General features: G+C 48.5%; 2 protein-coding genes across 2 annotated transcripts; one reads left to right on the forward strand and one right to left on the reverse strand.

The window, feature by feature from the left end:
- Window positions 1–3,841: 3,841 nt before the first annotated feature.
- LOC102249364 (60S ribosomal protein L29) lies at window positions 3,842–5,374 on the forward strand. The gene is made up of 2 exons (XM_005857191.1): window positions 3,842–3,845; window positions 4,887–5,374. The coding sequence occupies exons 1-2, from the start codon at window positions 3,842–3,844 to the stop codon at window positions 5,372–5,374; spliced, it is 492 nt and encodes a 163-aa protein (XP_005857253.1).
- A 12,559-nt stretch (window positions 5,375–17,933) lies between these two features.
- Window positions 17,934–20,143, reverse strand: LOC102249664 (PRAME family member 12). The gene is made up of 2 exons (XM_005857192.1): window positions 19,383–20,143; window positions 17,934–18,558 (listed from the first exon to the last, which is right to left on the reverse strand). The coding sequence occupies exons 1-2, from the start codon at window positions 20,141–20,143 to the stop codon at window positions 17,934–17,936; spliced, it is 1,386 nt and encodes a 461-aa protein (XP_005857254.1).
- Window positions 20,144–20,360: the final 217 nt, after the last annotated feature.

Here is a 20,360-nt window from a genome sequence, read left to right on the forward strand (position 1 = left end):
GCAGCGCCCCAACCCCCTGATTGGCCCTGCTCTGTGCGTGACAGGGGGCAGCGCCCCAACCCCCTGATTGGCCCTGCTCTGTGCGTGACAGGGGGCAGCGCCCCAACCCCCTGATTGGCCCTGCTCTGTGCGTGACAGGGGGCAGCGCCCCAACCCCCTGATTGGCCCTGCTCTGTGCGTGACAGGGGGCAGCGCCCCAACCCCCTGATTGGCCCTGCTCTGTGCGTGACAGGGGGTGGCGCCGCAACCTCCCCATCGACCCTGCCTTGAGTGTGACAGGGGGCGGTGCCCCAACCCCCCAATTGGCCCTACCTTGAGCGTGACTGAGGGTGGCATTGCAACCTCCCAAACCGTCCTGCTCTGTGCATGACAGGGGGTGGCGCCCCAACTCCCCAGTCAGCCCTGCTCTGAGCCTGACCAGGGGCTGCACCTAGGGATTGGGCCTGCCCTCTGCCACCGGGAGCAGGCCTAAGCCAGCAGGTCGTTATCTCCCGATGGGTCCCAGACTGCGAGAGGGCACAGGCCGGGCTGAGGGACCCCCCCTTCTCCCCCGAGTGCACAAATTTTTGTGCACCGGGCCTCTAATTATATTATAAGGAGGGAAATAATTTCTAAAGTATTAGGGAAAGATATAATGAGTGTTCTGTTAAAGCTGTGGAAGCCGACAGGACATAGAAAGCAGTTGGGCCTGAGGAAGGTCAGAAAGAGGGTCACAGGGAATCATCTGATATTTGCCCCAAGGGATGGGAACTTGGCTTGACAAGGTCTGAGGGTGTTCCTTCATTCTTCATTCCTGATTTGAAGGGCCTGTGAAAGGCTGAATTGAAGGCAGAATCCTTCAGAGTCTGGAGCCTGCAGGAGTGGCTTCTGGACTCATCGGCCCCACTCCTGTCCCAGGCCCACCCTGGGAGGAGCCAGAGACTGTAGGCTCTGGGCCCTGGAAGTACCATCTACTCCCCTCCCATCTACCCACCTGCACCTACCACTATGACCTGCCTTTTCTTCCCATAGGGCAGGAAGAGTGTTAACAAACTGGAATCATTAAAAAGAGGGATTGGCTTCTAGATTTGGACCTGTGGGCCCCACTTCTATTGCTGCCAAAGCACATAACATAGTAAGACAATTACTCTGTCAGTTTCCACAGAAGTAAATGAGGAAAGCTTTGCTGCAAATGCACGCACAGTGTGGCAGCCGGTGGAGGAAAGCCTCCGGGTTCAGTCATCTGTAGGAGAGACGGTTGCCTTTTCAAAACTGATGCGTGGAGCTCACTTATAATCATGAGCTGTGTTCATCGCCACAGTTCTGACCTCATCATCCTTTGCATTCTAGCAGCCACCCCAACCTCCTATGAAATAAAAGAGGGTGGCGAAAACCACACTGGCTCAAGCCCAGGGTCCACCCATCCCTGCGCTCTGAGAATGACAAGCAGAGGAAGCCTATTGTGAGAAAGAACGCGGTCTTTGGGTTCGAGCCCTAGCTCACTCAACCATCAGCTAAGTGCCTGGGAAAGGTACCCCAGCTCTCTGGATCTTCCCATCCTCCTCCATTAAGTGGGCGTAGTACTAACAAGTTTTAATGGAAGATTCTCTGAAGAAGCATCCCCAAAAGCTCAGAGAAATTGCCTATGCATTCTATAACTTTCCTTGATGTATTTAACTAATGAATGTATATTTATGCATATGCAAATATATACAATGTGCACACATGTGTGTACATATACATATCTATATCATCACTTTATTGAAACTGTCTTGGTTGCAAGTGGCAGAAATTCAATTTAACTGGCTAAGACCCCTCAAAAATTAAGGAATATTTATTGACTCACAGATGTGAAAAATCCAGTGGCAGTTTAGTGTCAAGCACAGCCATATGCAGATTCTCAAATAATACCATCACAAGCTTGTCTTTCTTTGTGTTTTCATCTTTGCTTTTCTCTGTGCAGCTAAATGGGTCAACATACATGAAGCACTTAGAATGGTGCTTAGCTCATAATAAGCACTGTATAAATGTTTTTTCATTCAATCTATTATTTCATTTAATCTTTCCACCATCCTATGAAGCATGCCCTACTATTGTCCTACCTTTACAGACAAAGTAACTGAGGCACAGGGACTCAATAGCTAATTAATAACCAAACTGGGCCAGGCAGTCTGATTCAAAAGGCTTTTCTTGACCAGTTCTCCAGCCTGTCCCCTCATTGGACTAGAACAGGAGACTGAACCCTGATTGTGAAAGGAATAGGAAACCTAAATCCTCAAAGACAGATGCTTTCTGAATAAAGCCAATGGGCAAGAAAGGCTGAGACACTTGCCACCTGATGGGGTACTCTCCTTTCGAAATCTGGTGTGGGGTATATATTTTTTTTTCATTTTGAAACAGAAAATAAGTTCCTCCTTCTATAATCCATGCCTAGACCCTACCAATCCTACACAAAGGCAGGAGTTACACCCACTTGAAAACTCTAGAAACAGGGAGTGGTGAGAATCTGAGTCCAGTACTGGTTATTCTGTGTTCATGACCCAAGGCGCCAGATGTTGGGGTCCAACCCTAACAGATCCAGGGGTTCCCAAAGGTGTGGATGGAGTCAGCAAAGAAGGAATGACACGGAGACAGTGTTCAGTTGATCAACAGCCTAGCCACGTTCTCCAGCCAGGTTCGGTCTTTATTGTCCTGTTACATCTGTATTTATACCAGTTGATTTTAATCCTATCCATTCTATTCCAAAGGTTAGGGCGTTTGTTATCTCCATTCCAAAGTCACTACTCTATTGTTCTGTTAAGCTACAAGGAAGTAACTGAAGGAGATTATCCTAAGTGATTGTTCATAGTTAAAGTGATTAATTACCCGCCTGGCACTTAGTTAAGGGGTTTTATTCCCTTCCTTAGTCCTGTTAATCCCTAACTCTAGGGAAAAATCCCCACCTGGGGAAACAACCTTTCTCGGAGAGGTGACCTTGGTTAAAACACATAGCGCTAAGAAGGGGAGCAAACATATTAAGAACAGTATATGCCATATACCAGGTCCCTTGAAACATATGCTGTGCAGATGTTTCTTCCCTGCAGCGACTGTGTCAAGCAGCAAGAATGAACCGGCTTCCGGCACACCCCATCTAGTTTTTGCTCTTGTCTGCCCTGCTCTGTGCCCCACAAGTCCGGCCTATATGGACTGAGCCTCTGGGCTACCTTCCACGCTGACTGTTGGTTGGGTTTGGCCAGTGGTCTCTGCCCTTGTCGATTCAGGCCCCACGGTCATGATGGATCCCATGGTTGCTGGGCCCTGGGCACTTCACTACTTCTTATTGTTTTTTCTTAACCCAACCACACTTTTGCAAAGAGCCCCTTTGATTTATTCTCTTCAGTTAAAGTCTTCGAGTTGCCATCCGTTTCCAGATTCACATGATGAGTTTTGTGACCACTCAGCATTTCTACCTCCATGAGCTCCTTCCTGCATAAAAAATTATTAAAAATTACACTTGTGACTGTGTTGATATAAAGATGAATATAATCCAGGCAGGATTGTAACCATGTTTTTCTTCTGATTTTGAAAGAAATTAAAACATTTTTGCCCTGGTCACTGTGGCTCAGTTGGTTGGGTGTTGTCCTATGCACGAGAAGTTGCCAGTTCGATTCCGGGTCAGAGCACATGCCTGGGTCAGGGGCTCAATCCCCAGGAGGGGGCATGCAGGAGGCAGCTGATTGATGCTTCTCTCTCACATCAATGTTTCTCTCTCCCTCTCCCTTCCTCTCTCTCTAAAATCAATAAAAAACATATTTAAAAAGACATTAAAACACTTTCATGTGCTCCTCAATGTATCAGGGGCCTAGGCACTGAGCCTACTGCCATGCGTAATGGCGTAGATGGCCCTGGTTGTTTTTGGCCAGCGCCCTGACCGAGGCCCCCATCTCTTCTACCTGCATCCCTGAAAGACAGGAAATGGACAGGAGGTCACTGTCAAGTTAAAATCATGATCCTTGGGTCAGATTTCCCAAAGAGCCTGTTTCAACATTAGTGAATGAAGCGCCCTTGTCCCTAAGCAGATCCTATTTCCAAGTCACAGCTAAGATGACAAGATAACAGCAGGGAAGCACTAGAGCAGTGATGGCGAACCTTTTGAGCTCGGCGTGTCAGCATTTTGAAAAACCCTAACTTAACTCTGGTGCCGTGTCACATATAGAAAGTTTTTGATATTTGCAACCATAGTAAAACAAAGACTTATATTTTTGATATTTATTTTATATATTTAAATGCCATTTAACAAAGAAAAATCAACCAAAAAAATGAGTTCTCGTGTCACCTCTGACACGCGTGTCATAGGTTCGCCATCACTGCTCTAGAGTATCGAGTGCAGGATTGATGCCTGACTTGTTGACTGTCACACTCCGTTACTAACCATCACCTTCCTCCGTGTAAACCCCACTTGGCGTCTGTGAAGGGGAGAACATGTCTCCTATGTTCTCATGAGGATTGCATTCTGGCTCCCAGTATTGAAAAGCAAGGCTGGAATTTGTTTTGATTTGTTTTGTTTTGTTTTTATAAGAGAAATGAGGATTTTTCATGATGAATCCTGCCTTTAATTGGCAGTGTGTTAAGTATTGATGATATTCAAGGATATAGTTAGGGTTCTATGTGCTCAGCCAGCTCTCAGTCTGTAACTCATGGTCTGGAACGTGTGGGTTGTTGGCCTAATGTAGGAAAGGTTTCACGGCCCGAGTCCAGGTGATTCTGAAAGCACATTATTAAAGATGGGGACAGTGGAACAAAGAAAAGGCTTAAGATAGAAGAGGCAAGATCGCAGCAACAGGAGTGAGCACAGAGTGGGCCAGCCAACGCACGAAGGAGCCACGGGAACAGGAGGGAGCCACGCTCTCTTTCTCCTCTGGTCCCAGGCGCTTTGGGAGCCGCAGGCTTCGGTGCAGACAGGGCCGAGTACAAGAACCACACAACACACAACCAGTCCCGAAAATGGCCCAGTAACAGCAACAAGAAACCCCGATGGCGAAGATACAAATCTCTTAAAGGGGTAGACCCCAAGTTCCTGGGGAGCATGCGCTCTGCCAGGAAGCACAGCAAGAAGAGCCTGAAGATGCAGGCCAACAACGCCAAGGCCATGAGCGCACATCCTGAGGCTAACCAGGCTCTCGTGCAGCCCAAGGAGGTCAAGCCCAAGATCCCAAAGGGTGACAACCATAGCTCCGTCGACCTGCCTACATTGCTCACCAAGCCTGAGAAATGTGCTCGGGTCCACATCACCAAGGGTCTCGGGCTCTGCCAGCCAAAGTCCAAGGCCAACGCTGACACCAAGCCCCGGGCTTTGACTTCGGCTCAGGCTCCGGCTCCCAAAGATGCCCAGGCCCCCATACAGGCTCCACAGTAGAGGCCGCTGTCTGCTGATGTGAGGATGGATCACATGGATCCCTGGGCTACTGTCTACATAGAACTGATGTCCTTCTGTGCTATTGGTACAAATAAGCCTGAGGAAGTGAGCCACACTGGGCTGCCTGGACTCAAGAAACAAGTTACAGCAGATAAAGGATGGCCCTTGAAGACAGGTTCAGAGGGTTAACCTGGGATGAGCAGCCACTGCCCGCTGCTCCCCTGGTTGCAAGTCTCATGGGGACCCTTAGAGCTTAGGAGAAAGAAAGCAAAACTACATGCCTGAGGAAAGGAGGGGTCTCTGGTGCTCGAGAAAGAGCACCCACTGGGGCATCTTTTGTCTTACGGTTCTTATCTGTTTTCTAAAGGCGGGAATTTTACAGGAGGTCTCAGGGAAGGATCTCAAAAGAATATTCAGCAGCTTTCCAGGTGTGTTCGTTAATATGCTAATGCATCAAAATGAGGGTAGCCCTAGCCGGGTTTGCTCAGTGGATAGAGCCTCGGCCTGCGGACTGAAGGGTCCCGGGTTCAATTCCAGTCAAGGGCACATACTTAGGTTGCAGGCTTGATCCCCAGCCCTGGCTGGGGCATGTGCAGGAGGCAACCAATTGATATGTCTCTCTCACATCAATGTTTTTCTCTGTCTCTCCCCTTCCCTTCCACTCTCTCTAAAAAAATCAATGGAAAAATATCCTCAGGTGAGGATTAACCACAACAACAAAAAGATGTTGCAATTTATTAGCAGGCTATTAACTATTTGTCTCAGTTTCCCTCATTCCACTTGCCAAGGAATTTCTCTAGCTTCTTACTATCTTTCCTCACGACCATCTCCTGACTGGGCGGAATGAAATGGGCACAGTAAATTATGCTGGGAAGAAGGCACCACCAGACAGAAGTATTCTTAAACCTAAAACAAGCAGTTATTGATTTTCTGTTGGAGGTAAACACTTCATACCCTAGCAAGTGTGAGACCAATGTCACTCAGATATTTTATTTTTGGCCTTTCTTTAATCTTCAGTTCTAATTTCAGGTTAATGCCAAATTTAAATCTCTATGCCTCTGGATCTCTCTGCGCCCCCTAGGCAGCTGGGCCTTTGACAGCTGGGAGGAGGGAGAAGTCCCGCAGAGGACAGGGGAAGCTGAGAACTTGCCCCTCAGTGCCCTAAATATCAACCATAAAACTGATGAACTGTGGCAACTGGGTTGTCTGAGTTCATTCCAAATTACGTCTTGGTAAAGTTCATCTTTGTTTTCAATTATCACCCTGAAATCATACATGTTGAACCTGAGGTTCAGCCTCCCAGCTCTCTGAATCTTCTTTGCATTCCTCTTACTGCTGCCCCCCATCAGGTGTGATGCCCACTTCACTGGATACCTAGGGCAATGGGTCCTCTCTTGGGGGAAAAATACAAAAAAATTATTTTATTCTTTAAGGGATTAAATCTAAAAAGATTGTCCTGATTCAATGAATCCAAATTTTGATGTGTTGTGTTTTAAGTATATCCCCCTTTAACTATCCACAACCCAGTTATAAGCTCATGTTTATTTTATATCTTTTTGTCTCCATCCTCTCACGACTTTATAACATTTACCCTGACAAGTTTATAAAGAATATTGAGGTTGATACTTGCTGGTCTTAGTAGAAATTAATCAAAATCCATCTGTTCCTTTCTCAGCCTGGACAATTTCATTACCACTAAACCAGGGATTATAGGATTCGTACATCTTTTTTTTCCAACACAGCTCAGCTGATTGAGAAACAATGATTAAAGCTACTTTACTTAAGGAAGATTGTTTCCAATCTTCTCTTCTTGCAAGGCAGAGAGAGATGAAAGCATCTGATCCTGAAATATTTATATCCAAGGCTAGAAATCTGTATTGGAGACATGATGCATGATTGAACCAAAAACTTTTTAAAGTTATAGTTCTTATCTTTACACTTACTCTCCCCACAAGCTGGAGGAAATGGGCCCTAAATAAATTCACTGTCCCTATCCCAGGTAGATTTTTCTATCTTTATCAATAATAATAAAAGCATAATATGCAAATTGACTGAACGACCGAACAGCAGAATGACTGTCCAGATGATCATGCTATGACACCCACTGGCGCCAGGCCAGTCAAGAAGGGTGCGATGCAATTGGTCATGGGCCCAGCCATCGCCCCATGATCGCCCTGCAGAGGAAGGCCCAGGCCACCAGCAGGCGGGGCAATCAACTGGGGGGCTCCAAGATCGCCCCAAAGAGGGAGGCTCAGGCCACCGACCAGCGGTGCTGTGGCAGGTAGCCTGGGCCTCCCTCTGCAGGGGCAATGCATCGCGGAGCCCTGGCCGGGTGGGCGAGGCCTACCTCTTTGGGGCAATCAATCACGGGGCTACCAGACTGTGAGAGGGCACAGGCCAGGCTGAGGGTCACCTCCCCGTCAGTGCACGAATTTCATGCACCAGGCCTCTAGTTTAATTATAAATTCAGTGCGGCATAATACAGAGACTCAAAGATGAAGCTTCCCTTTCTGACACTGACTATTCACAGGGATAAGTATCGGTTATCCTTATGTGGCCTTAGAATGCCTGCTTTCAAATAAATGCAGAATACAAAGTAGAGGAAATAAGTCTAAGCCTCCCACAAGGTGGTACCTTGATCTGGGATTCAAGAAATCTAAAGGATCAGAAGTGATTACTAAAGAGTAATTCTGGATTTAACCAGCCTCAGACAGGTGCCATAAGTAACTACTTTGACTTTTTTTAAACCTAGTTTTCATGCATTTTCCTCTAATGCTCAGATCTCAAGCATACAGTTGGTTGAGCTTTGACAAATGTATATACTCATAGACCATTACTCCAATCAAGGTCTAGAGCATTCCATATGCTTAAGTTTTTCATGTGGCTGCTTAAAAAAAGAAAGCGAGACCAACTGATGTGGCTCAGTGGTGAGCGTCAACCTATGAACCAGGCGGTCACAGTTCGATTCCCAGCCAGGGCATAGTTTCAGGCTCGATCCCCATTAGGGGGTGAGCAAGAGGCATCCAATCAATGATTCTCTCTCATCATTGATGTTCCTATCTCTCTCTCCCTCTCCCTTCCTCTCTGAAATGAATAAAAATATATATTTTTTAAAAAGTAAGAGAATTATTATGTAGCCTTCTGCTACAGGAATGAACTCCCCTCTAAATTCCAAAAGGAATAAACTAAAACCTGTGAGCCAGTTCCCTGGGGAGCCAAATCTCATTGGAAACCAGTTGATGTCCAGGGCCTTTTAACAACACAACACAGGAAGGAACTGATCCTGATGGGCAGACAGAGGGATGGCATCATGGCCCAAACTCCGATTAGAAACACGATGGTTCCCTGGGACCGACGCTGGCGCCTGGCAGCTGGTGCCGCTCGTCCTCTGAAAGGGAAATTGAGTGAGGCAAGGCCGATCTGGACCGGCCTGTTGGATGAGATTGCTTGGGGGTTGTTAGAGGCCCCAACTTCTACACAGCCATTAAAATTTCAGTGTCAGCAGCCCCAGAACTTGCCTCTGTGCTGGACACCAGGTCCTGTGCAGCAGGAAGTCAGGTAGCAGCCTTTATTCCCAGCCCACAGGACACAGCCTCAGATGGCTTCCCATGTGGCAAAAGTCTTATTGCATAAAAGGAGAATTATAAATACTCATCCTTAGAAATTATGAAGGGCATATAGAGAAAGCCAAAGAAGTGGAAATTTCTCTTCATTCAGTAACCGCTGCTCAGGGACAGTACAGAACTAAGTGAGAGGCGTATGCGCTGACTGTAAAGTATAATGGAAAGAGTTGAGCCCTGGCCAGAGGCTCAGTTGGTTGGAGTATCACCCTGGGCACCAAAGGGTTGTGGGTTCAATTCCCGGTCAGGGCACATACCTAGGTTGCGGGTTTGATCTCTGGGTTGGGGTGTGTGCAGGAGGCACCAATTGCTGTTTCTCTCACATAGCTGTTTCCCTCTCACATAGATGTTTCTCTCTTTCTCTCTCTCCCTCTCCCTCTCCTTCTCTCTCCCCCTCTCTCCCTTCTTCTGTCTCTCAAATCAATGAAAATATATCCTCAGGTGAGGATTGAAAAAAAGAGCTGAATTATGGAGGTTGTTTCTCCTGGTGTGTTTGTGTAACTACGAGTTCTATACTTGCAAGTTTTATCGTCCCTCTATTGTGCGGCACGACAGCGGAGTCAAGGCACCGAACCTAGCTGAGTTCAAACCCCAGTTCTGCCACATGTTGAGGGTGACTTTGAATAAGACTTGCTTCTCTGTACTTCTGATACCATTGTAATTAGCTAGTTATTAATAATAAGAAAAGCACAAAGGGAAGGCCAGACATTATAGGCATGTCATTTGGGCAGCTTCACCAGGAAGCTGCATTTTCACACTCCTCAGGGAACACTGGCCCATTCCCTGCAGATCCCTGGGGGGAAGGGTTCAACAAAGTGGGGATAGATGCGTGCCCCGTGACATTGGGGTGGCATAGGAAAGGTACTTGCCTATCAGTTACATTTAGCAGCGTAGGGGCAGCGAGCGCTCTGTGTAAGAGCCAGACACCACATACTTCAGGCTTCGACGGCCGGGTCTCTGTCCCTGAGGTGTGAAAGCAGCCACAGAAAGTATGCAACGAATGGGCATGGCTGTTATTTATTTGTGGACACTGAACTTTGAATCTCATATAATTTTTTAAGATTATTTTTTAGAGCAGTTTTAGGTTTATAACAAAATCGCAAGGAAGGTAGAGAGATGTTCCATGTATGCCCTGCCCCCAGACACGCACAGCCTCCCCCATTACCAACATCACTCACCAGATGGTACATTTGTTATGAAGGTTGAACCTACATGGATGCATCGTATCAGCTGGAATCCATAGTTTACCTCCCGTTTCACTCGTGGGGCTGCACGTTCTATGGGTTTGAAGAAATGTATAATGATAAATATCCACCATTATGGGGTCACACAGCGCATTTCACTCCCCTGAACTTCCTCTGTGCTCTGCCTGTTTATCCCGCCTCCCCATCCCCCGGGAACCACTGATCTGTCCACTGTCTTCACAGTTTTGCCTTTTCCAGAGTGTCACCTGGTGGAAGCATACAGCCTGCAGCCTTTTCAGATTGGCTTCTGTCACTCAGTCATATGCATTCAAGGCTCCTCCTGTCTCCTCGCGGCTCGATAGCTCACTTCTTTTCGGTGCTGAGTAATATTCCATTGTCTGGAGGTACTACAGTTCATTTAACCATTCACCTACTGAAGGATATCTTGGTTCCAAGGTGTGGCAATTAAAAATAAAACAGCTGTAAGCATCTTTGTGCAGATTTTGGGGTACACCTAAGTTTTCAACTCCTTTGGGTAAATATAAAAAAGCACAATTGCTGGATCACAAGGTAAGACTATGTTAGTTTGTAAGAAGCACCCAAACTACCTTTCAACGTGGCTGCGCCGTGTTGCGTTTCCCCAGCATATGAGTCCTGTTGCTCCTCATCGGCCCCAACATGAGGTGTTGTCAGCGCTCTGAATTTTGGCAGGTATGCAGCAGTATCTCATGGTTGTTCTAATTTGCATTTCCCTCGTGACATATGATGTGGAGCAGCTTTTCCTATGCTTGTTTGCCTTCTGTAGATTCTCTTCGGTGAGGTGTTCATTAAGGCCTTTGACCCATTTTTTAATTGGGCTGCTTGTTTCCCTTATTGTTGACCTTTAAGTTCTTCAGATATGTGGGTTAACAGTCCTGTATCAGATATCTTCTGCTGAATCTCATATAATTTCCAGGTGTCAAAAAATGTTCTTCTTTTGATATTTTTCAACCACTTGAAAACAATAAACAACATTCTTAGCTCACAGGTTGCATAAAAACAGGCGGTGGCCAGATTTGGCCCACAGGCCAGAGTTTGCCAACTCCTCAGTCAGCGCACAGGGTTGCGTATTAACTCATGCAAAGCCCTTAGAGCAGGGCCTGGCACAGCATCAGCACCCCTTTCCTGCTCGGATTTATTGTCATTATCTAGTGGAACGTGATGAATGCTACGCTCTTCAAGGTTCTGGTACCAGTAATATTTCCAGAAAGTTAACCTTATGGGCTTCTAGTTTTCAGAAAAATATAGGGGCCCTCCAAGAGAAAGTGATCTTCGTGTCTTCCTCCGATGTCTAGGAAAGGTGGCGAACACTGCCTCCAGATGTGGGTCCACATACGAAGTGCGACACTGGCTAGATCCCATCACTTCAGGAACGATTTTTTAAAGCCAGTGCTGTCCATTTTGTACATTAAATCCCACAACGAGATTTATTTACAACATTAAATCATTTCCTTGCTGCATGGCTATATTTTTAACTATTAAAATATTCATCACACACTCTGAGAACCTAACACCAAGTGTTTTATAACCTCTTAACGGATGGCTTCTTTCAAAAAGTCACTTTCAAATGGGGATGTCAGTCTCCTCGTGGGCCAAATAAAGAGTGATCCATTGTCAAATATCAAAGGAAATAAAGAAGATATCATTGCTCCGGGAAAGACCACCAGACATGGATTGATTAAACATAAATGTATGTGATGAGCAAAGCTGTGGAGGGGGGGAGGTAAGGATGACAAGTGCGGAGGAATCTGAAGCAAAATGTGTTTGTTTCCCTAGTGCACAGTCTATCGTCTAAGACAATGGTTCTCAGCAGGAGGCAACCTGGGCTCCCGCCAGGCAGGTGGCAGTGTCTGTGGACATTTCTGGTTGTCACAACTGAGTTGCGGGGTGGGAGTTGCTACTGGCATCTAGTAGGTAGAGACCAGAGATGATGCTAAATCTCCTACAATGCACAGCACAGCCCCCCACAACAAGGAATATTAACCCAAAACCATCAATATTGCAGAGATTGAGAAACCCTACTCTTTGGGAACCTATTTCACATCTGACTTTGTCTTGCTTTTACTTTGAATTGGCGGTTACAAGCACATGGCAAACAAAACGCGGGAAAGTGTCCCTCCCCGTGATTCTATTAAGGATCACAATTCAATTTGATCTCTCCATCCATCACTTCTTCAAAGGCGTTGTGATAGAAAAATCACAAGATTCGTGTTCGTTTAAACTACACAAATTAATTCAATTGCCCTGAAGAAAACTGGTACCAGATCGCCAGAAGATTGGGGAGCAGCTCATGCTAACTTGGTGATTCCGTTTACCACAGAGGTAATGTGACCAATGTTTGAAAGCTAGTCGGCTGAGGACATCTGTACCTACTGTATTAATTTGGATCCAATTGTACTCCTTGTTCTCAACCAAAATAAATCTGCTCAAGAACATAAGGCTCTTTTTAGACCAACACAAGGTGAAAGAAGAGGAGAAAATTAAATTCCACCCTTTTACAAAGAATCAAAATACTAACTAAGCAGGAGAACTGATAAAAAGCTTCCAAATTAATTTATGGAGAGTCAGAGTAATTCTAATTGATCTTAATGTAATTTAAAATTGTAGGTGTACTAATTAACATTGTATATTTAACACTGTTTTTAAAATTGTAATATCAGTTTAAAACTTTTTTACAATAAAATTCTATTTAAACTGTATTTGTAGAGTGCCTTGCAATTCTGTTTAAATGCATCTATATTTGTAGAGATTTCTAGTGCTTTATAATTTATGAAGTACACTCACATATACTATCTCACTTGAGCCCTAAAATAATTCTGAGAAGAAGGCATGGCAGGATATCATCGCCGACTTAATGATGAAGACACAGGCTTCAGCCCCGAGTATAAGTCCCTTGGGCTTAACAGAACACTCAAGCAAAAACATCGTGTTTTACAAAGTTGGGTTGGGGCGGGAGGTGGCACAAACAACTGTTCCAATTCTCCCCTGCTGAATAAACAACCCTATGACTCTGTGACTTCAGACAACAAACATTTCATTGTCTCTCACAATTTAGTGGAGCTCAGCTGAGCGGTTCTCTTGCTCCATGTGGTGCTGCTGGGGCCATAGGGGTCACCCTGGGGCCATAGGGGTCATACTGGGGCCATAGGGGTCATACTGGGGCCATAGGGGTCATACTGGGGCCATAGGGGTCATACCGGGGTCCTCGGTTGATGGCTGCTTTGGAGGGTGTGCAGCAGCTGCACTCATGTAGCCCTGGTGGAACCGCGGGGAGGCCGGCCCAGCCGGTTCTCTGTCCTACTGCCTGCTGCCTGGGGGCCCCTCCCAGGTCTGTCCAGCAGGGTAGTCAGACCTTCCATGGAAGCCAATAGCGCGTCCTTGGAGAGACAGAGATCAGAAGCTGCCACTCTTCCAATGCCTGGACGTGGTCCCTTCCACATACTGGGTTGGTCGGGCAGTCATGGAGCCCACCGAGATATAAGAAGTGAGGGGAAGGGGGGGACCTCACCTCTAGATGAGAGGACTGTCTGGCATCTTTAATCCGCATGAGATCCAGCTGAGATGTGGGCATGTGGCCCGATGACTGCCCACTTTCCCGACATTAGGAGTGGTTCTCCTAAAGAAACTAATTAGATCAGGGAGGCTGCAAACCAGAGAGAGCTGACGTCAGCAGGGCTCGGCCAGTGTGTCCACCTGCATCCTCTGCTGCCTGCCTGCTGTCGCTGATCCTATTGATTCCCATGGCTTCAACCACCACTTCTATGGTGGGGACGTCTCTAAGAGAAATGACATCTCTTCTCCCACGCTCCAAGACTCCTGCACCCTCCAGATGGGTACCTCAAAGCACCTTGAACCCCGTACATCCAAAATGGAGCTCATCATCTTTCCTCCAAAACCTGCCTCTCCCTGCCTTTGCTATTGTGAGGGATACAATCAGCCACCCTGCTTTCCAGATCTGCATCCTGAGTGTCATCCTCGACTTCTCCTTCCCCCTCACCCACTGCATTAAGTTGCTATCGTGGCCTATGGATTCTAACTCCTAAACCCGCCTCCTCCCTCTGTCCTCATTGCCTCTGTCCTAGCTCTTGAACTTCTGCACCCCTCTTACTTCCCCTGCCTCCTGTCCTGCTTCCATACAATCCAGAGTGACCTTTCTAAAATTCAAATATGATTATGTCACTTCACATTTCAGTTGGGAGGCACACCATTGAGGATAAAATCCAAACTCTTTAATGGAATTTTGTTCTTGTGTGATTTGATTTGAAGACACCAAATGCCCTCCTGGCCCCAACATATTGCTCTCACTGGCATTACCAATAAAATGTCCATGGTATCCACTCCTTCCAGTCAAGGCATCTATAGTTTCTGTTGTTGTTTCTTGTGTGTGTGTGTGTGTGTGTGTGTGTGTGTGTGTGTGTGTTAATATTTTTAAATTGATTTTTAGAGAGAGAAGAAGTATCTCTGTGGCTATTTAATCCTTTGGGATGAGTCACAGGATAGATAAGTTATTGGGGGGGGGGAGGCCAGGATGTCTAAGTCAGTACTGAGAGCCATTTCTGATGCATAAAAATTAAAATAATTGACTGATGTATATAGAATATTCAAGGATCTAGAGAGATTCTGTATAATGAAATTATCCTGTATATCATTTTTTGGATGGATTAGATACTTGCATTAGAAAGGAAATAAAGGGGGGAGACCAAGATGGCGGCATAGGTAAACACCGGAGACTGCTGCCGCAAACAACCACTTCAAAAATACAACTAAAAGACGGAACGGACATCACCCAGAACCACAGGAAGGCTGGCTGAGGAGAGACTCTTCAACTAGAAGGAAAAATAACAGCACACCGAGGCTCAGAGGAGGCGCAGTGTGGAAAAAACTCAGGTGCGGAGGTGCGCGCGCAAAGCGGGCTGGTGGCTGAGAGCGCGGTTGTCGTTTTCGGTCAGGGGGGAGTCTCAGACTCTGAGCTCCAGATACGGGCGAATCGCTGGGGACTCGGACCCAAACGGGAGAAGCGGGAGTGTCTGGCATCAGTTGGAAGGCAGCTTTCCCTCCGAGGTTTGCAGCGGTTCCGGGGGTTCTGAGATGGCAGCATAGGTAAACGCCTGTACTTGCTGCCTCCCACAACCACATCAAAATTACAATTAAAATACAGAACAACTATTATCCAGAACCATGGGAAAGCTGGTTGAGTGGAAGTACTACCACTACAGAGGTAAAGAAGAAAGCTCATTGAGACTGGCGGGAGGTGTGGAGGTGCAGATCAGGCTGGTCCAGCACCTGGATGTGCCGCTTTTTTAATCAGGAGGGGGATCGCCTCTTTGGAGGCCACCTGGAGGAGTAAGGAGTCCCAGCCCCACACCAGACCCCCAGTCCAGGTGAGGCTCTGGGGGACCTAGATACATACAGGAAGAAACTGGACTGTCTGGCATCAGGGCAGGAACTTGGGGGCAGCTTTCTTTCAGACAGAGGTGCTCGCAGTGGTCATTGTTCCTGTGCTGGGACCTCGCAGTCGCAGGGATGACTGGCAGCCATTTCTGTTTGCTCCTCTCTGGTGATTCCCTGAGACCCCATCTCATCCAATTTACAACCCCACCCAAGCTGTGCACATCAGCTTTTGCATATGAATGCTCTGTCCTTTCTCAGGCTAAAACTCTGTCAAACAAGCTGCAGCTGGGTCAGGGAGCCCCAAACCTATCAATAAAAGGCCCAAGAACTGTCACCAGCACTAGCCTGCCTTGCTTCACAGCTGGGTCTCATCTGGTCACTTCCAAACCCAATACAAAGAGGATGAATCTGCAGATCTCTCTGTAGCTCCTGCTGGATGGACTCAGGCAGTGGCTGACTTTGCACCTCCCTGGAGACCCAAGAGCCAGTGTAACCAGTGGTCAGTGTCAGACCATACCAGATTACAACTCTACACATCCATAAGTGACACACTCAAGGGGCAGACTGAGTGAGTACCAAAGCCCCACTGAAGCCAGTCCTGCTCCATAAGGGTGTCTCCTGCACAGTAGCCCTCCAACTGTAGTCACAGCTGGTCCCTACAGCCAATTGGCCTGGAGGTCAATTCTTCCCAGTGACACCAACAGCAATCAAGGCTCAACTACAACAAAACTGTGCACACAGCCCACAAAGGGGTACACGAAGGGTGGCCACCTCAGGTGACTGGGGAGGCTGAGCCACTGGGCCCTATAGGACACCTACTACACAAGGCCACTCTATCAACTCAAGGAGACTTAGCAACTACCCAATACATAGAAACAAACACAGGGGAGCAGCCAAAATGCAGGGACAAAGAAACATGTCACAAATGAAAGAAATGGAAGAAAGCAAACTACTGGATATAGAGTGATTAGATACTTGCATTAGAAAGGAAATAAAGAAGGTACCCAATGAGTGGAATGATGGATACAGCCACTTTAGATCCAAAATTTCAAAATCACCTGGGAATCATCTAACCATCTTCGTTTGATAAGATGTACATAGCTGAGAAGATGGCAGCATAGGTAAACGCCTGTACTTGCTGCCTCCCACAACCACATCAAAATTACAACTAAAATACAGAACAACTATTATCCAGAACCATGGGAAAGCTGGTTGAGTGGAAGTACTACCACTACAGAGGTAAAGAAGAAAGCTCATTGAGACTGGCGGGAGGGGTGGAGGGGCAGATCAGGCTGGTCCAGCACCTGGATGTGCCGCTTTTTTAATCAGGAGGGGGATCGCCTCTTTGGAGGCCACCTGGAGGAGTAAGGAGTCCCAGCCCCACACCAGACCCCCAGTCCAGGTGAGGCTCTGGGGGACCTAGATACATACAGGAAGAAACTGGACTGTCTGGCATCAGGGCAGGAACTTGGGGGCAGCTTTCTTTCAGACGGAGGTGCTCGCAGTGGTCATTGTTCCTGTGCTGGGACCTCGCAGTCGCAGGGATGACTGGCAGCCATTTCTGTTTGCTCCTCTCTGGTGATTCCCTGAGACCCCATCTCATCCAATTTACAACCCCACCCAAGCTGTGCACATCAGCTTTTGCATATGAATGCTCTGTCCTTTCTCAGGCTAAAACTCTGTCAAACAAGCTGCAGCTGGGTCAGGGAGCCCCAAACCTATCAATAAAAGGCCCAAGAACTGTCACCAGCACTAGCCTGCCTTGCTTCACAGCTGGGTCTCATCTGGTCACTTCCAAACCCAATACAAAGAGGATGAATCTGCAGATCTCTCTGTAGCTCCTGCTGGATGGACTCAGGCAGTGGCTGACTTTGCACCTCCCTGGAGACCCAAGAGCCAGTGTAACCAGTGGTCAGTGTCAGACCATACCAGATTACAACTCTACACATCCATAAGTGACACACTCAAGGGGCAGACTGAGTGAGTACCAAAGCCCCACTGAAGCCAGTCCTGCTCCATAAGGGTGTCTCCTGCACAGTAGCCCTCCAACTGTAGTCACAGATGGTCCCTACAGCCAATTGGCCTGGAGGTCAATTCTTCCCTGCCCCCTGAGGTCCCATGAACTCCCCAACATTTGCTCCTGTAATTGTGGACCTGGGCTTGGTCCCTTCCTTTCCCCATTCACAGGAGCATAAATCTGGAACATGGGTGCCCCTCCATAATGCACCCAGGGTCTATATTACAGCTTCCAGGGGCCCAGAACAAAGCTTTAGCTGAGTGTTCCCACTGAGCAGGGTCATTACAGGGGCACAGCACGGCTCCACGTCATGAAAACTCCACTTCATAAACTTTACTTTTGCCACATTTGTGACAGTACTTGGTGCCAAGAAAGATGGTCCTGGGCTGTCCTAACTCCCTCAGTATCCCCATGAGCTCAGCCCGGAGCAGGGCAAGTCTCTCCTGGTTGACAGTCCCTTGGATCCTGTAACACTCCAGGGGGACGGGGTACAGCTCGAGCTCTAAACTGCGCAGCCCGGCTGTGTGGCGCAGCAGCTTCTCCACAGTGGCCACAGAAAAGTTGTTCTCAGGGATGGTGAAGTCCCTGAGCTGGTGACAGCGGCTCAGGACAGGCAGGATGGCCTCGACTTGGGAGTCCACCATCGCACAGTTATCCAGGCCCAGGTCCTGGAGGGTGGGTGCCACTGCCTCCAGCAGAGCTCGGAGGGGCTCGGGACTAAAATCCGCGAGGCTGAGACCAAATAGATGCAGGGACTTCAGCTGCCTGAGGTTCGGGCACTGGAACAGGCATGTCAGGTCTGAATGCGTCAGCCGCTGGCAATTTGTTATGGAGAGTTTGTCCAAGGGGGTCTGCAGGCACCTGAGCATCTGGTCCAGGCGGCCTTGGAGGAAGGAGGGAGAATCCATTTTGAGGTCCCGGAGGTGCTGCAGCCTGAGCATCTGAGAGAGGAATTGGGAAAAGAATCGCTGCTCCTCCTGCTTTCTGTCCCAATCCTCTTCCTCCTCCCACTCCTGCTCCTCTTCCTCCTCCTCCTCCACCTCCTCCTCCTCCCCAAAAAAAACTCCTCCTCCTCCCGGTCCTCCTCCTCCATCTCCTCCTCCTCTTCTTCCTCCTCCTCCTCTTCCACCTCCTTCTTCATCTCCTCCTCCTCCCGGTCCTCCTCCTCCATCTTCTGCTCTTCCTCATCCTCCTCCTCCCTGTCCTCCTCCTCCTCTCCCTCCTGCTCCATCTCCCCCTCCTGCTCCATCTCCCCCTCCTCCTCCCGGTCCTCCTCCTCCATCTCCTGCTCTTCCTCATCCTCCTCCTCCCTGTCCTCCTCCTCCTCTACCTCCTGCTCCATCTCCCCCTCCTCCTCCCGGTCCTCCTCCTCCATCTCCTGCTCTTCCTCATCCTCCTCCTCCCTGTCCTCCTCCTCCTCTACCTCCTGCTCCATCTCCCCCTCCTCCTCCCGGTCCTCCTCCTCCATCTCCTGCTCTTCCTCATCCTCCTCCTCCCTGTCCTCCTCCTCCTCTACCTCCTGCTCCATCTCCCCCTCCTCCTCCCGGTCCTCCTCCTCCATCTCCTGCTCTTCCTCATCCTCCTCCTCCCTGTCCTCCTCCTCCTCTACCTCCTGCTCCATCTCCCCCTCCTCCTCCCGGTCCTCCTCCTCCACCCTCTCCTGCTCCTCATCCTCCTCCTCCCTGTCCTCCTCCTCCTCTACCTCCTGCTCCATCTCCCCCTCCTCCTCTTCCACATCCTCCTCCTCCATCTCCTGCTCTTCCTCCTCCTCCTCTTCCACATCCTCCTCCTCTGTCAACACGTGGATGTGGGAGAGAGAGAGTCTCTGCAGGTTACGCATCTGACCCAGGTAAAGAGCAAACGTCCCCAGGGTGGGCAGGTCCCACGTGTAGTTCACTTCCACCTCCTGGATGCAGTCCAGCTGCACCCCATCCAGGACCTTCCCGACCCGCTGGAAGGGCACCTCAGAAATCCTCAGCGTCTTGCAGCACAGGTGTACCAACCCTTCCCTCTGCTGGGCCCATTGGATGATGAACTTGAGAAACTCATCCCCATCCCTTTCATTGAAGTTAAGGTCTAGGAACACCTCCAAGGGGTGCTCAGTGTTGGGGCTGGAGCTGTGCACAGCCACTGGTCCCGCAGGTGAGCAATTCCGGGTGCTGTCTCCACACCACATTCTCCAGAAGTTGGCACCCGTGTTCCTTAAATCCAGCACCCGCAGTTTCGACTTCCTGGGGCGAACCTCCTGGGCAAGCAGAACATCCAGCCCATCCAACACGGCTTTTAAGACCTGGTCCAGTGACAGCTGTGACAGGCAGCCCAGAGGGAGGACAGTGAAGGGCCAGGCGTGCACCATGGCCTTCAGGGGCTCCCGAATTCTCCTGCGGTAGGCCTGAATGAACAGCAGCGGGAAGAGCTCAGCGGGCAGGTACTCCAGAGCTGTGATGACTGAGGCCTGGTCCCTCAGCAGGCTCTCTCCTGCCAGCCGCAGGAGTGTGGGTGGAGTCCGGATACTCATCTTCAAGGTGCTCAGAAAGGAATCCTTCAGAAACTTCTGCTGTGACCCGGCTGGCTGGGGCTCAGATCTCAGACCTGGTGGAGAACCACCGCACTGACTGCAGAGCCTGAGGACTCTGAATCTCTCCTCTGGTGCCTGAGGTTTTTATACACCTTCTCAAATGCTAACATCCAATCAGAAACCCCAGTCTCCATCCCTTAATCTTATTGGGATTATT

The sequence above is a fragment of the Myotis brandtii genome, unplaced genomic scaffold (assembly GCF_000412655.1).
Source record: "Myotis brandtii unplaced genomic scaffold, ASM41265v1 scaffold1080, whole genome shotgun sequence".
Taxonomy (NCBI): Eukaryota; Metazoa; Chordata; class Mammalia; order Chiroptera; family Vespertilionidae; genus Myotis; species Myotis brandtii.